This window comes from Puma concolor, chromosome C2 (genome assembly GCF_028749965.1).
Source record: "Puma concolor isolate L17-30 chromosome C2, mPumCon1.1.hap2, whole genome shotgun sequence".
NCBI lineage: Eukaryota > Metazoa > Chordata > Mammalia > Carnivora > Felidae > Puma > Puma concolor.
The window spans coordinates 51821226-51839058 of NC_141675.1; the positions used below are offsets into that span (position 1 = coordinate 51821226).

The following is a 17833-nucleotide window of genomic DNA, read 5'->3' on the forward strand; positions in this document are numbered from 1 at the left end:
CCCTCAAAACACTCATAGACTATACTTAGAAAATACATTTTATAAATTCTCAGGAAGTTGGCTATTTGACTGTTTTTTTTTTTCTAATAGTATTTAATGAGTTTCAGAATACATAGTGTCATCAAAAGGAAGAAGTAAAAAATGTGTAAAACTGACATAAAATTTCTAAAAAGAAATATCAGTATGCTGGTGTAGTTTGCACATTGGCAAAGAGTTTCATTCGCCAGAATGGTTATTAAGGGCATCACTGTATCATGGTGTTGTAAAATGTGCAAGATGACTCAAGTGTTTAGGAGGAAAAAATATAATACGTTATATATATAAAATATAAAATATCGTGTGTACGTGTACTAGAGTGACCAATTGCCCTGGTTTGCCTAGAATTGTCCCCCCTTTAGCACTGAGAGTCAGCCCTGTGTCTCAGAAAACCCTTCAGTTCTAGACAAATTGTGACAGTTTGTCACTTTGTCACTCTAGTACATATGTATGTATGTCACTAGAGCAATATTTTTGCATATGAATATGTGAACAAAACAGTTGATATATTTTCCTTGTCTATTACAATATAAATTGGCTTTTTGTGAAATGTTAATTCCTTTAAAATATATTCAGAACATTTTACTACTAAGTATACATTTTAGAGTTTGGTACTTGCCATTAGTTAATTAACTTCACTTTAACAATTACATTTGCAAACAAAGAAGAAATTTTAACTGATGTTTAGTTTTTTTAATTAAATGTTATGTTAGCTTTTCGTTGAGAAGCTTACTGAGGTCAAATGTTTCCAGAACTGTCTTTTAGCCCCTTAATAAATAGCACTCATAAAGTTAAAAATCTTGGTCAAAGTAATGATATATGTTTACATCTATATTCATGGATTTCAGTGAACTAGAAAATAGATTACTGACACTTGCATTCAGTTTCATAAATTTGGACTGTGAAAGAAAGCATGCTGGTCTTGGGCTCAGAAATCCAGCATTCTAATCTTAGAACACTATCATCTAACAACTAGAAGAAGTCAGACCTGCCAAGTAATCTTGATGAGTTTCACAGTAGCCAAGACATTAGAGATAAAAGACTTGCCTACCTTGCTGCAGGGTTATTATGAAAATAAGAGAAAAACTGATAATGTATCTAAAAGTACTTTCTAAACTAATATTTGAAATAAAAGTTGTCTTTAAGTTTTTCCATGTTGTTACCAGTGGATTAAATCAAAAAGAAGCAAACACGTGAAAATACATATGAATAAGCTAACATAAAGATTCCCTTATATTGCGGAGAAGTCATTCTCAGAGGCCAGCCCAGGGATGGTCCTCTCTGTGCAGGCCTTATTTGACTTCACAGCAACATCTGCTGGTGGAGTCAAGCAGGTGCAAACTCTGGAGTGCAACTGCTCCCAGACTTAGTTAACAATTCAGAAGAGGGCCTTTTCTGTTTCAAGAGGTGTCTCTATTTCTTGATCCACATTTGTGTTGGCTTTTTTGAACATCATTTTTAATATTTCCCTATGTGTATTCATATTCGGTTGGAATATTCTTAATAAGATTGCTTCATAGCCTGTTTCCTAGAAATTGGATTAATAAATTCTTTCTCAACAACCTGTAATATGGTGAACTTAAAACTTTGTTCTTTAAGAATAATTGTATCATGAATTTTTAATGGCTAAGTATCTCCCCAGGGATTATAAAACTCCACAAATGAATCTGGTTCTGCCTTTAATATTTTAATATGGGCCTGGTACATGGCAGATGCTCAATTAGGGATGACAATGACAATGATGTTGATTATGATAATGACGATGAGAAGAATCACTATAACCATTGATGAACTACGTGCCCAGCATTGTGCAAAGTATAGCTGCTTTATCTATTTAAGCCTCACCTCACCCTATGTGATACATATTATTACTGCCATAATAAATGAAAGGTTAATTTTCTATCTCTATTTTCTGAGACAGCTCACCAATCAGTGGTTTGAATTTTGTCTCACATAGAGAAGGAAATGAGGTGAATTTATCATAATTAACTAGACAGTCTTTTCTAGACTATTGCCAGTAAGTCAGAAAGGAATTTGGACTCTTGCTGAGACAATATAACATTTTCTTTCCAAAGACTTTCTACTTAAGTTTCAAATCATTTGAGGTCATCTTGTGATTTGTGCCAGAGGGCCATGTAAAAGGCATACTAATGGAGAGGCATATTTCCTTATTATAACCATTGATTCAGAAATGCAGAGGAAGAGACATCACTACTTTTAGTTTTGGTAGTAGTGATGTGCATTGCATCACAGCGTTCCAAAATTTGGAAAGGATTTCCCTACAAGCCCTTAAATAATCCCTTACAGTTGGAGATACTCTTCCACAATATTGTCAGCTTCCTGGGTAAAAGATGTGCTAAATTATGCTGTACTAAGCATTGGTTGTGCTTTTATATGCCAGTACTTGACAGGTTTTACAAAGCATCTAAATGGCAAAGAACAAGTTTGGAGAGTTATTCAAGAGTCATTGAAAAATGACTCTCCCACTCTGAAAAAGTTATGATGTCACAAAATATTAAATTACTTCTGATATTATTTTTTAAATATTTATTTATTTTGAGAGAGAGAGTGCCAGCAGAAGAGAGGGGCAGAGAGAGAGAGAGGGAGAGAGAACCACAAGCAGGCTTCTTGCTCAGCACGGAGCCCAATGTGGGGTTGGAGCCCAGTGTGGAGCTCGATCCCATGACTGAGATCATGACTTAAGCTGAAATCAAGAGTCGGATGCCTAACTGACTGAGCCACCCAGGATCCCCACTTCTGATATTATTTAAGCAGAAAACAAACTTATTACCTAAATGACATCCTTGTCTTATTTTTTAAGTCAAGGGAAGTATTTAATATTTTCCCATTAAGTATGATTTTAGTTGTTGTAGATATTCTTTGTTAGACAAAGGGTGTTCCTTTCTATTGCTAGTTTGTGGAGAGGTTTTTTGTTTTTTTTTGTTTTTTTTGTCATGAACAGACTTTGCATTTTACAAGAGGATATACAGATGTATATATAATATTCTCTTGTATACATATACAATATCCCCTTAATCAATTGAAGAAAGGTCTCCAAAATTCCTACTTTGCAAAAAAATTTTTTTTCATGCATGGGTACTGAACTTTATGAGATGGTCTTACTGATCACATGACTTTTTGACTCTTTAGTCTTTAACTGTGGAGAATTACATTTTGAATATTAAGACATATGAGTTAAGAGACCAGAAAATGGCACACATTAAGCACTCAGCAAATGTTAATGTTATTTTCCATAAGCATTGCTGGAGTCATTTTTATTTGTGATTCGTGATTTGTGCATCTATGTTCATAATTAAGATGGGGGTGTATTTTCCTTTCTTGTGTTTTCCTTTCTGGTTTTTATGTCACATATACACCAGCTCACAGAATTAGTTGGAGAATGTTTTTTAATTCTCTGAAAAAGCTTAGTTAAGACTGTATTATTACTTGCATATTTTTTCTAATTGTACAACTGTAAAACTAAAGGAACAGGGTTTTTTAATTTATTTTTATTTTCTTGGGGGGTTGATTTAAAAATACTGATTTGTCTTATTTTTTATAGAGATATTCAGGTTTTCTAGCACCTTACCTCTCAAGTATGAACCAAGGCAATACTGTTCATACCTTTTCTTTTTTAAGTTTATTTATTTATTTTGAGAGAACTAGAGAGAATGCCCATGGGGGGGGGGGGGAAGGGGGGAGAAGGAGGCAGGGAGAGAGGGGGGGGAGAGAGAGAGAGAGAGAGTGAGAGGGAATCCCAAGTAGGCTCTGCACTGTCAGCACAGAGACTGACATGGGGCTTGAACTCACAAACTGTGAGATCATGACCTGAGCTGAAATCTAGAGTCCAATGCTTAACTGACTGATCCACCCAGACACCCTGATACTGCTCATGCCTTTAATTTTTTTCTCCAAATGGAAGAATTTTTCACAATTTCCTTCTCATTGGAAGAATTCAGAGAATATAAAACAGACAAATGGAGTCTAAGCAATTTAAATAAAATGAATTTATATTTACATTGAATGTAAAAGTCAACATTACTTATATATAGTTATTAATAATGAAAAGTAGTAAAAAATTGGCTTGGAAATATTGAAATATTGGCCTTCAGGGATAAATACACAAGCTCTTTGACAGTCTCTCATGATTGACTTGTAATTATAAAGGAGGCGTTTGGTTTGGAATTAAGGACAAACATGTATAAAACAATTGAAAAATGTTATCAGTGGAGTAATATCAACTTAGTATAAGAAGTAGTCACCACTGGTATACCACCAGTCTTGCCTGGCCCTATCTGGTCTACTTTTTCCTTACTATTTTAAAATGAAGGTAGAATGGTTCCGTTCATAAAATTTACACATGCCAAGAACCCGAGAAGAACTACAGATACACTGAGATGAAAGAATCATTATCCAATAAGGTCTTGTTATGCCAAAGCAATGGGGTAATTCTCTAAAAAAGGAAGTATAAGAGGTTAAAACTAAGTATATAAGGCTGTTTGTTGGTACCCAGTATTCATTTTAACCATTGCTGGCAATAACCCTGGATTTGGGGAGCAGTGATCTGCATCCCATCCATGTAGTTCTGCTGTAGTTGACCCCCTTTCCTGCTTTGAGGGGGTTCATTACCCAAGCCCGGCCAACTGAAAGACTGTGCTCCCAGGAACAAGCATGGATTGGTTCAGAAATAGGCATATGGCCCATGTTAGGTCAAGCAGAGACAATGAGACTGGGTATGGAGATTTTTTGCTTAATTGGTATTCTTGATGATGTAAACTGGAAGCTGCAGAACCCATAACATGGATCATGAAAATGAAACCAATCCAGGGGCACCTGGGTGGCTCAGTCAGTTAAGTATCTGACTCTTGATTTCCAGCTTAGGTCATGATCTTACTGTCATGAGATTGAACCCAGCACTGGGTGTTGAGTCTGCTTAAGATTATCTTTCTCCCTCCACCCTTCCCCCAAATCTCTCTCTGTCTCAAAAAACAAAACAAAACAAAACAAACAAAAAACAAAAAACAAAAACAAAAAACAAGTAGAGAGAAGAAAGAAAGTGAACCTAATCCAAAGGAAGCAGAGTTGAGTAATGACTTTTGGTACCACCACTGAGCCCTGAATCAAGTCATATGGGAAGTCTGATGTATTTATGTACTTTTCAGTCATGTGTTCTGATAAGTTCTTCCTCCTTCTCCTCCCCTCCTTTGTCTTTTCTTCCTCTTCTTCATTATCACTATCCTCCTCCTCATCACCAAGCTATTCATACCTGGTGTTTCTATCACTTAAAATACTACTAATTGGTAAAATGGGATAGTAATAGGATTTTTGTTATGGAATTCTTGTGAGGATTAAACGATATAATCCATATAAAGTGCTTAATACATTATTTGGCATAAAGAGAGCATGAAATAAATTTTAGCCATTGTAGTTATAATTGTCATAATCATTATTGTTATTACTGAGTAGATAACAACCTCTGTAGACATTGAAAAGTGGGAGAGTACAGATTAGGATAATATAAATCAAGGAAGAAGATCTAAAGGGAAGAAAACTGTAGGTAAGGAAAACAGAAATCCAAATGATGTCTCCTAGGGCTGATTGTAGGGTATATATGACAAAGATATGCAGAACAGAAACTTACTCAGAGACAGCAAGATCCTCTCTACCCTGCAGCTTTAAGTTTGATGGGCTCATGTGAATGGCTGTGGAGTTATACAGACACATTAGTCTTAAAAATCTAAACCCTGAAATATGTAGCCCCAACTTCTTATAGGTCAAATTATCATGTCTTTTATGGTAATTTTTATAGTGTCACATCGAATAAACCAAATCGTTTGTTTATTTCAAATGCTTGCAATGAATTCAAAAAGTGTATTTGTGTTTCAAAAGAGTTCTTTGTTATTAAAAGTGCAATTCAAAAAAAGAAAAAAAAACAAAAAAAAGAAAAAAAACATGAGCTAAGCTCTTGGCAGCTGCAAAGAAACAATTCATTTTTTTTTTCAATAAATCTGTTACTTGCAAGTCAACTACCATGGTTTTAAAATGTGTGGTGTGTAGAAGCGTTTTTTAATATCATATAAAATCTCTTTCAAATATGTAGTCAAGGTGGTGAAAAAGGCATAACTGCTTTTCTGGACTTTTAGAAACTTTAGCATCATGATTAAAAGTTAAATTAGCAATTCAATCCTGTAGCCAAAGAAAATGAGAAATTAATGATACTGCCTAGTAACATCAATGACAAATCTTTAGAGGGAAACACAGGTAAAGTGATGAATCTCCACTGTCAAGGCTGGGCTTCAGACATATCTGGGCATCTGAGGTGGCTGGTCAGATGTCGAGGGTTCGTGCTATGAACTCTTCTTAGGAATGTCTGGTACAATGAAAAAAGCCTTTGTCCTTGGTGGGCCACAGTCATTTTGAAAACTTTTTGATTAATTTCTTGCTAGCTTGATTCTTGGCTGGATAGTTGAGCCCAGGCATGAGAGAGAAAGTTTTTAGACAGAACGGAAGGATACATTTTACTGCAAACTTGGGAACAGTTTGGTACTGGGAGCTAAGCAACCCCGCTTTGGGGCCTCTTTATCAAAGTGTAACACCAAGGAGAGAGACAGGTGTTCTTCCCCATCCTGCCATAGGCTGCCACATGAAATTAGTGAAGTGGGGGTTGGCTCCTGAAGCTTCAGGGGGAGCGGCACAAAGGAACAGAGGCTGCCATCCTTGACAAGGCAGTATGCAGTGAAATCAGTTCCTGGAACCTCCATGGTAGCAGCCACAGAGTTTGCTGGGCTCGGGGTAGTAGAAGTGGACACCACCATAGCATGCTGGGCCAGGAAGCATAGGGAGAGTAACAACGTGGGCTTATGAATTGGTCTGGATACCTCAGAAAGGGAGCATTTGTGGAGCATGGAGACTCTAAGAAACACTTGGTCTGAGTGGACTTTACAGAGGGTTGATGCTCAACCTGAGCACTTGGAGTATGTGGCAGTAGAATGTGGGCCAAGATACGCATAGACCTTTGATTATTATTAATGAGAACTGGGGGAATTGGGTGCATATCAGATAATACCATATATTGTCTCTGATCCCAAATCAAAGATACCGAAAAACCATGGTTTCTGACAGATCTGAAACCAAAGGAAAAACTTAAGAAAAGAGAATAATTTGACTGGACTAACTTGATCTCTTTCATTCAAATATGAAACAATTAACAGAGATGTCCTGATTTGATTTCTTTATGGTAGTATTTAACACAGTTACACATCAGTCCCAAGTCATGTTCACAATTGAAGAAGTCTTCACATGTTCTCTGGTATATTTTACCTAACATCCCTTGCTTTTGGAAACCAAAGGCAGGAGAGGTTGTCCATCTGCCACTGAGAACAGTGGGTTATGTTCCACTCAATGCAGACAAGTAGGTTCTCCACAACTGGTAGCTGGACAAGGTGACCAGAAGCATGGAAAACACCATTCCCCAAACTGAGAAATGTAGAGTTAGAAGAGAGAGAGCTTACAACTCCTCTATGAGTCAAAATAATTCATCTGCCCAGTGAAGAGACACAGGCTCAACCAGCCCAAGAAATCTCACCCCCATTCACCAACCAGCTAGTGGCAAAGCAGAGAATCTAACGTACCTCTCAATACTCTAGGTCTCCCTTCCACAATCCATTACTGCTTCATGAAAATATTTTCAAATCACTCCTAGAAAAACATCCCCACACTCAGCCTTTGCACCGTACCTTGGAGTATGCTCTTTACTATAACGTCTGTGTGATCAGCCAGAAGATCTGCCTTGGTGATTGCAGCCAGGGACAGGTAGTTGGACATATTCCTGCACAGTTCCTTGTTGCCTCTGTGGAGGAATTTCACTGCTATGGGGATGGCTAACGCCATCACAGGGGGCCGGTTGTAATTCTGAGGAAACATAAGAAAGTAACAAATAATAAGTGGCTCATTATTCATTCATTTATTCATTCATCCAAAAAAATATTTATTGAGCTAATCTCCAGAGTGCAGCTGTGAAAACACAGACCCCACCCTGTTTTCATTGTATTTGGGCCTCTGGGAATTCTTGTCCTTATTAGGGAGACTTGGAGGCAAACAGGCAGCTAACACCGTACGCTGATGGGGGCACTGACAGGCAAAGTTCAGAATACTGAGGGAACAAAGGAGGAACACCTAACCCAGTCTTGGACGGTGCCAAGACTTTCTGGAGGGAGTGGTGTCATAGCTGGACCTGGTGGATGAACAGGAGATGGCTGGGTGATGGCAAGGAAAGGAATGAACAGAGGAAAAGCACCTGTGGAGGCACAGAGGTGAGGGAGAACATGTACCTTTGGAAACTGTGAATAGCTCACTGCGGTGGGAGTGTGGGCCATGTGGGAAGGTTGGGGTAGGGAGGTGAGCACAGGAACTGGAAGAGTAAAAGGGACATGATTAGGAAAGGTTTGGCATTCCATGCCAAGGAGTTTGAAATTGATCAAGAGTCACTGATGACAAAAATAACTCATCAGATTTATACTTGAGAAAACAACCCAAGCAATGTTGAACAAGTCACTTTTTTGACTTCATCTTAAAAACTAAAGTTTCAGCCAGTGAGATTCAGAAGAAAAAAAGTGAACGAACATGAGACTAAAAATGAAAGAAATTCTGGGTCCTAAAACAATTCTCTTTTTCATATACTTCGTGATTGACCATCAATGTCCTTATACATTAAATAGTGCTATCTGCATTTAATTGCCTATGAGGGAATAATAGTTAAAACATACAAAGCATTTTCTTAAAAGTGGATGGTTTGTCTTCATTACCATTAGCTATTCTGATCATCAACCCCATCCTTTAGCCTAATTACAAGGCAAATGTTGCACACTGCACACACTGCATTTGACTTCATATTATTATATTAGAAATAAAAGGTGTTTTTTTTAAGTCTATTCATGTGAACAGTGCTTATATCTTGCCACTTGTGGATTACTCCCTCTAATATATCCCACAATTCTGGGTTTATGGTAGGTGTTCAACAAACATCTGAGAAATTGAATAACTAACGAAGAATATATAAACCTATTGTGATAGTTGTCATCAGAAACATAATGTGACAGGAAGGAAGGCATGGAGGTAGGGGGCCCTTTTGCTCCCATCTGTCTTGCTCATGTTGCTGTTAGCAATGGCTGAGTATAGGCTCAAACCTCCAATGCCATCCATTTTTAGGACTAGTTGATTGGGCAGCTGAGTTGTTACACACTCCTTAACAGATTCCTATTTCCATGGCCAAGGCCACATGCTACTTCTTTCTAATGAGGGCATTTGCCCTCTTGGCTTCAAAGGTTGTCAAATGACTCAGACATTGACCAATCAGAGAATCACATCTCCTTAGTCCAAATAGTAGGTTCAATAATGGGCAAATTACCCAATTACAATTAAGGAGTCATTAAAAGGGCTCTGTGCAAGAGATTCTCTCTTCTACTGAATCAAAAGTGCCGAGAATGGAAGACCAAGAGTAGCTGCTGCCAGGTTTGACCTCAGTAGGAGAGAATCTGTCTGCGATTCAAGGCAGCATGGATCTGAGAGACAAACTGAGGGAAAAAAATGTCCTGGTGACATCATTTGGGCCCTATGCATTAGGCTGTGCCTGAGGCCAATACTAGCCCCAAATATTTCTGAGACAATTATCTCTTTAGTACTTAAGCTTTTTTCCCTCCCAGTCCCTAGAAACAAGAAATAGACTTATAAATCCTTAATTCATTCCTGTAGTTGCACCCGTTTTCCAGATTGAAGAGTCAATCTGACTACTGAGCAGAGAAGGTAAGTATTCAAAACCCTAACCTGATAACCCCACAGTTAAGTCAGCCATGTTGAAAGCTCTGACCTTATCCCTTTGTGACAAATCATGTGCTTCTATAGCAGTTCCACTCACTAGGTTTCTGTCCTATCCTTCTTAGAGTTCCTAACACGTCTATTAGTACCATGGCTTGCAGCCAGACTTCTCTGATAGCAGGCTTTGACTTTATCTAGAGTATTTCCTCTCCTGGTGAATTTAATTGGGCCTGATTGGACTGGGCCATTACTGATGTGATGAGCTGTGAGGTCTCCCTGGGAGGCTGGCTGCAACCTGCCTTTCAGCTTTAGAAGTCTGGATGTGTGTTTAGTCAGGCCAGACAGAATTGTTTGGATCCACTGATGCTAACTCACACCAAAGGATTTCTAAAAGCCCAGTGCATAATCCAGCATGCCAGTTTACTCATCTACAGTGAGGGTCTTTCCTGGGTCAGACTCTTTCACATTATCAGGATATCAGGAACCAGATTACTAACCAGAATGTTCACAGATAGGCACAAAATCAGATAAAAGCAAAGAGAGATCCTGAGGGTTATGTCATCCAGGCCATGATGAAACCTGACTAAAATAACATTCCTTCTCTATAACCAAATCCCCATCTCTGGTGACTAACTGGAACTTTCCTGTCCATCAGAGTCAGTCTCCACCCCTCCCCCCAACACACACACACACACACACACAGTGCTGAGTAATTGTACCATAATAATGACCCCCCCCCCCCCCCCCCCCCCACTGAACATCCTCTTTGTGTTGACGTACTCTTCAGAGTATGTAATTTAGGAAGTGGTTGTGTTAGGGAGGCTGACTGATTTGTCCATCTTCTCCATTATAATCTTATTCTATCACTGTTCCCTTGAGGTTACATTCAAGTTACCTCAATCACAGTATTTGGTATTTTCCAAAACATTGTCTCACCTGTACAATGTTTGGGGTTGCCCCCACAGACAGCCAGTCTTTCCATTATGTGTAGATTTTTGCTAGTTTAGCTTTTAGATGACAAATCTTTGTCCCTGTCATGGTTGATCAAACCCCCAGTTTTGAGAGTGGAATGCAATCACACAGTTGTTCTCAGAGCTTTCCAACAAAAAACTTCATGTCCAGGTTTACTTTACCTACTCTGAATCTTCAGCCAAGAACAACTTGCAGCTAGAAAAGTACACGTCTTCCATTAGAGGAATATGTCTTCAAGCACATTTACCTGTAACTTACTTAGAAAGCACAGATGGTCGCATTTGGAAGTACAACTTGTGTTCCCCACTAATCATGAACACAGATGGTACAAGATCAATGAAAATCAGTATTCGCAGCAACTGAGGTTTTTAAACCCTGGGGTGAGCCAATATTTGCCAGCAACCATGAAAGAACAGGCTGTCTTAACCAATTCGATCAAATTCTTCTTAAAACAATTCTAAATGTTCTAGAGAAAAGTAGTGGGCAGCTATTAAAGTCTTTGAAGTGTGGTTATAGGTGAAATGTATAAATGTTTTTACAGGTAAATAATGTCATTATTAAAAGAAAACAAAACTTTGGGGTGCTTGGGTGGCTCAGTCAGTTAAGTGTCCAACTTCAGCTCAGGTCATGATCTCACGGTTCATGAGTTTGAGCCCTGCATTGGGCTCTGAGCTGACAGCGCATATCCTGGAGGCTGCTTCGGATTATGTGTCTCCCTCTCGCTCTGCCCCTCCCCTGCTCATGCGTGCTCTCTCTCTCTCTCTCTCAAAAATAAATAAACATTTAAAAAATTTAAAAAAAACTTTAACATACTCAACTTTTTTGTTTTCCTCCCACATATGTCATCCAGAAATTTTTCAAATGACAGGAGAAGTAAAACATTAAGCAAAGAGCAAATTATTTGTAGGAACAAGGAATTCCTACCAAAGGCTGTCAATCTCTAAATAGTGTCTAGACCATTGCTAGTGTGTCCAGAAGCCATGGACACTGCTGACAGAAACAGGATGTCAGTGAGAGCCTGGGAGGTCAAGATGAGGCTAGAAAGACACCAGGTGCCAAGGGCCCTAACAGGTACCATACAACCTCCTTCTAATGGCTGGGCTTCACTTACAAGTGAAGCAAAAGGAGTTGCTAATGCAGTAGATCTCAGGCACATGAACTTATTTTATCTTTGGCAGTATTTAGATCACAGAAATGCCAATGGTACACACACAGAGAAAGCCCTATGGTCACTGTACAAATAAACCACTTTAACAGCAGCTATTAATGCTGGGGCTTATGATGGACCTTGCCCTTCAGTGTAGACGTGAGATGTTGGTATGCATATCATCTTACACACAATTCAGTGCTCAGTACTCAGAGAACAAATTCAGTGAAGTACAGGGTAGATATAAAGACTTGCTCAGGGGGACAGTTATTTTTAGCTGTAGAAGCAAAACAAAAGGTCTTTGTTCTATGGATGCCAAGAATTGTATTTCTTAACTAGATTAGCACCAATTTGAGCTATTGGCGGAGGTTTTCTTTTTGAAAACATGCACTTTGGGAACATGTCCCAGAGTTTTAAAATTGAAAAGAATAAAGCTAAGTAAAAGAGATATCTATCTGAGATGATAGCAACTAAAAAGCTCTTTGGCTCTTGGGCTTTGAATTCAACCGAAAGCCATAAAAGAGTAATCTCAAGAAATATTAAGTGTCATTTATTAAAATCACTGTTTCATGGTTTTTCATCCTGCATCATTGACCAGAAAATCAAGCGAATTTTGGATTTATATCTAAAACGCTTGGTTCTTAGCAGCATGGCTATATATAAAATCTAAATGGAACATACACCTATATTTTCCCAGTGTATTTTCAGACGGGTAATAAAGGATTGGGTCTCAGTAACCTGGGAGATTATATCCCAGTCTCCTCCCCCCCCCCCTTTTTTTTTTGTCACTGTCTTGTGTGGCATTAACTGATGAATAAGTACTGAGACCCATTCTGGAGAAAAGCATAGAGCAGTCACATCTCCTGATCTATTCAGTACTTCATTCATTCATTCATTCATTCACTCATTCAATAAATACTATTTTGAGCACTTACTATATGCTTACCATTCACAATTCTAGGTGCTGGGACTTCATCAATAAAACAGAGCTTCTATTTTGGGGAGGGGGAGACAAGCAATGAACAATGACTAAAATAAATAATTAAATGAATAGCTTGTTCGAAAGTGTTGAGTGTTATTTTACAGTTTTCTACAGATAATGCTAATGCCAATCAGAATTAATACTCATGTAGCATTTCCTGTGTTCCAAATATTTTATGTCTATTGTTTAACGACTATCTAATTCTTACAACAAACTCATAAGGCAGCTACAGCATTTTACAGATGAGGAAATTAAGGCACAGAAAGATAAAATTGCCCAAATCACACTGCAAGTAAATGGTAAAGCTGGGGTTGCCTACTAAATAAACTTCTAGATCAAGACAACCAATTCTGCCTCTAAGAGGTGCAATGGAATTGCTCTCAAAAATGTCTAAGTCACTTTGCTGGCAATGCCAGCCAGGGAGAGGCTTTGAATCATCATATAGCATTAACTCAAGGGGAAATAAGAATACTGAAGTGTGGAATCAAGGTGAATGGACAGTTGGTTCATCTTAAAAAAAAAAAAGAAAGAAAGGAAAGGAAAAAAAAGACCTTCTGATTTCAAACAGTGAATTTCAGGATTTTTTCTATTCCTCCCTCCTGCCCCCCAGACAACCCCCTGCAGTTATACAGTCTCCTTCTTTATACAGTCTCCTTCTTTATACAGTCATCAATAGTGTGAGCATACATGGAGGAAGAGATAAAATGCTGAGCTTACTTGGCAACAGCCCCATAAGCAGTTTGGTTGGGGAAGATACTGCTGTAACTGGTAAAACCAGGTATTGGCTCTCAACCTCAGAACAGTTGGCCTGTCAATTCAAGCTAGAACATCATTCTAGCACATCAGCTATGTCAATAATTACAGCCTTCTTGAGGTACGTTTTCATTTTCTTCATCAGTCTCCAGGATCGAATTTATCCTAGAAAGCATCGTGCCTTATAGGGGGTACCCTCCCTTTCAGTATTTTTCTAGAAGCAAAGAAATAGGCATTGGCCAGCTCCACATAGCATCCTAGTCAGAGGAAGCTGTGGTTTGACATAGGTTCTTCTGGACAGTGGCTGGACCACAAATAGAGATTGCTTTTATAATAAAAGATGGTTCTCATGAGCAGCACATATTGTTATGCCCATTTTACAGATAGCAGAACAGAGGCTTAGAGAGAGAAAATAACTTTCCAAACTCTCATTTATATAAGACCAAGAGTATTTGACTCTAAGGCCCTCAAGGTCCAAAGCTCTTTCCTATTTTACCTCTCAGCATCTTCTACAGGAGTCAGAATTTCAGACCAGGAGGTGAGCTGAGAAATCAGTTGGTTCATCCTTTGTTTTATAAATGACAGGTTATAAGACTTGTTTAAAGACATGGGGTAGGTTGGCAAAAGCATTTCACCAAAGGCAAATGCAGTCACACACATGGACTGATTTTGTATTGAGGAATGTACAGAAGATGAATACTGGAATTTAAAAAATTGTTTTAAGGTAAATGTATCAAGTTCATAAATTTAGGGGCCAAAAAGAGAAAGAATTAAATATATAATTACTAATTAAAAGTAGAATAGGAATGAGTCACCTGAAGTAGGTTTGGAGTATAGGTTAAAAAAGGGATTTGGGGGAAAAAAAGACAGAAGGTTTCTGTGTATGTGAAAATATTTAGCTTGAAATTACAGTGAAATGGCCAGAAAAAAATTGAGTAAAATGGCCCAGGATGTGGGAAGAACTGGTAGGTCTTGCCTGATAGTGTGATTCTGGGATTGCTTATCTGGGGAGGTGGATGGGTGGAGAAGGGCTCACTCTTGGTTGTTTTGTTGGTTTTTTGGGGGGGTTTTGTGCAAGCTCAGAATGCTAAGTGGTTGGCTTTAAAGTTGATCTACTGTTTTATTTTACTGAAAAAACAGAACAGAATATGAGTCATCTGGATTTCTCCATGGTTCCCACAAGAACCTAAATTACATGTAGTACCAAGTCGTATTTTCAATATTTACCACAGGCCAAAAATGTCCCCTTGAAATTTGATCAAAGCAAAATGGCAAAGCTGCAACCACAGCCTTGCCTTTGGTTCCTGGGGTTGGCTTTCTGGAACCACATCCACTGAAATCACTGAACTTTGCCAAAAAGCAAGTTGGTCTTCAGGGCTCCCTGCCTTCCATTTTAATCCCTTCTGCCTCCTCTGAGGGCACACAGTAGGCTGGAGTTGCCCATCTCTGTGACCCTTGTCCCTCTCGACCAAGAGGCTGATCCCTTAGCTTTGTTCTCTGTCCCTTTCCATAATAGTGCTTGTGCTCAGGGCCCTGCTCTCAACAGTCTTACGGAGTCATCTCCTTGGAGTCACTGATCAGCATTAAGTTGAACATTCTTATTTGCTCCACACCTCCAACCCCTTTTTAAATAGGGGACATAATGCCTTTCCCAGGATGAAACATCCCTTTATGTTTAAATTTGGGGCATTTTGGAGGGCAGCCTGCTTATAAATCTTCGACCCTGATCTCATTTCACAAACCTGGACTTTTGCACAAGCTTGGAATGTTTTGTCTGCTTGACATGTGCTCTTGCTCTGCCTTTCTTACCTGGTGAAAATTCTGGTAGTACTCACAACCCTTTCCAAATGTGGTCTCCATCCAGAAAGGCTTCCTGACTCTCTAGAACTGTGCTGACACAGGAGCCACGGCCCCCGTGAGGCTACTGAGCACCTGAAATGTGACTGCCCCAAAGTAATATGTGCTAAAGCACACACCAGATTTGTAAGACCTGGTATACAAATAAGTAAAATATATCATTGATTTTCATATTGATTATGTGCTGAAATAATATTTGGATATATTGGGTTAAGGAAAAATATTATCAAATAAATTTCATCGGTTTCTTTTCTTTTTCATGCGGCTACTAGAAAGTTTGAAATTATATATACGGCCTATGTTTGTAGCTTACATTCCATTTCTGTTGGATAGTGCCACTCTAGAATCCAGACCAATGGTTTTGAAATGACAGTGGGAGCTGGAGAGTATGGATGATTTCTGAATTTCTGTCTGAATGTCTGTGGAATGGCACTTTGGACTAAAATAAACTGTTTCTGATGAATGTCGATAACGTATCTAAGATAATCAGTGACGAACAGTCTTAGTTGTTATATCCAAGCAGTATTCATCTTTCATTAATTTTGCTGAAATCCCCATTCCCTCCCCTCCCATCCCTAGCCCTGGGGATAAAGGAAAAACAGGGTGATACTGTGTGTAGTCTTTTGTTCAGTTGAACAGTGTCTGGACTAGACAGACAAAATGGAATATGTTCCAGTTAAGTACAGACAACTGTGAAGAGGAGGAGGGAGGGAGGAGGGAAGAGGGAAGAGGGAGGAGTAGGAGAAGGAGGAGGAGGGGGGGATGAGAAGAAGAAAGGAAGCTAATATTAACTGCTACACACAGTGCTAAACATTTCCACATAACCAGAATTTCCTAAACTATGCTCAGAAACCATAGTTCTGAGAGATATTCATAGATGTCGTATTGAGGGTAGGGAGGGGAAAAGAAGTTCCATAAGCAATTCAGATTGAAGAACACTGTACTGAACAAAATTAACCAGCTTTCTTAATTGCGGGACTTTTCAGAGCCTTTAATATGCTATGAAACATTATGACAGCCCACGAGGGAAAAATTGAATTCAGTGTTTCCAAACTTATTTGGCCACAGAATTCTCTTTCAAGAAATACCTATCAACATCACCAACATTTACTGGTTGGTAAAATTTGTCATAGACAATGTCAATTTCATCTGCATTTTATAGGTAGGAAACTGTGGCTTAGGAAGTTAAATGACTTCCCTACTATTTCAATCTTACATAATTGTTCTGTGCGTAAGCCAAAATTACAAATTCGTATTTTCACCAGAGGAAGGAATGTTTTTTAAGTAGGCTTCATAGCCAACATGGGCCTTGAACTCATGGCCCTGAGATCAAGAGTCACATGCTCTACCTACTGAGCCAGCCAGGCGCAGTTAGAATAGGCAAACATTATTATCGTGGAAAACTCACAACACATGTAGAAGCACACTTAAAAATGGTTTAGTCACTTCTCTCCACATATTCCAAGCTCATTGCCCCAAGTTCAGACTCCACCCCCTCTCTGTTCTTAGATGAAAGAGGTCTTTTTTTTTCCTGAATTTTCCAGAATTGGTTATTTAAATCTTGGCATATACTAACGTTAGGTTTTTATATGCACACGTCTTATCTATCTAAATAGATTGGAGCTTGCTGTGGTATTACTTTGAATTCCCCACAGTGTGTCTTGAGACGGCAGAAGCTGTCTAGAACCTTGTTGGGCTCAGCAATAATGGCTTGCGGTATCTTTTTACGGTATCTAAAGGCTAGGGAAACATTAGCTCTTGGTTCAGAGACACCACGTGTTCACCTCCGTTGCAAAGCCAGTATCAAATAGCGTGATGTTTAGCACTGACATACCTGTAAAATGCAACTCATGATATCAGAAGCAATTTTTGCATGCGGAGTGTCTTCGTCTTTCCCAGAGGGTCTCAGGTTGTGTTCCAAGCAGGAGTCCCAGAGCCCCACAAGGGCCTTGGCATGCTTTTCAATGGACTCTGTCTCTCTGATAGCTGTTGTGATTCGCGTGATACAGATTTCAACCACTGCCTGGTCATTGTTATTGGTTTGGTAATCCTAGTTGAAAGAAAACCTTCATATTAAATAACGCTCTGGAAAGTTATCTTTCAAAGGACCGATAAAATGCCAACTTACTCATTTAGCAAGTGGGTGTGCCATACTGTGTGCTAAGGGGTGAGGTTGTAAAGCTCCAATACAAGGAGGGCCTTCTTCCTTGGGGATGAGAATCTTGTGGAGGAGGTGATAGGCAAATGAGCTAAAATGGAGCAGGTTCCTGCTC

The 17833-nt window shown here is 38.9% G+C and overlaps 1 protein-coding gene across 10 annotated transcripts in view; it reads right to left on the bottom strand.

Annotated features, from left to right (window-relative positions):
- The window catches only part of VEPH1 (ventricular zone expressed PH domain containing 1), a 327919-nt gene that overhangs the window by 213880 nt on the left and 96206 nt on the right, over window positions 1-17833 (bottom strand). For 9 of the 10 annotated variants that reach the window (XM_086674592.1, XM_086674591.1, XM_086674590.1 and 6 more), the window contains 2 exons: window positions 17395-17610; window positions 7773-7947 (listed from right to left, as the gene is read on the bottom strand). In XM_086674592.1, the coding sequence (XP_086530718.1) occupies window positions 7773-7947; window positions 17395-17610 (391 nt within the window). The remainder of the gene's footprint in view (window positions 1-7772; window positions 7948-17394; window positions 17611-17833) is intronic. The other variant, XM_086674593.1, reaches the window with a different exon arrangement.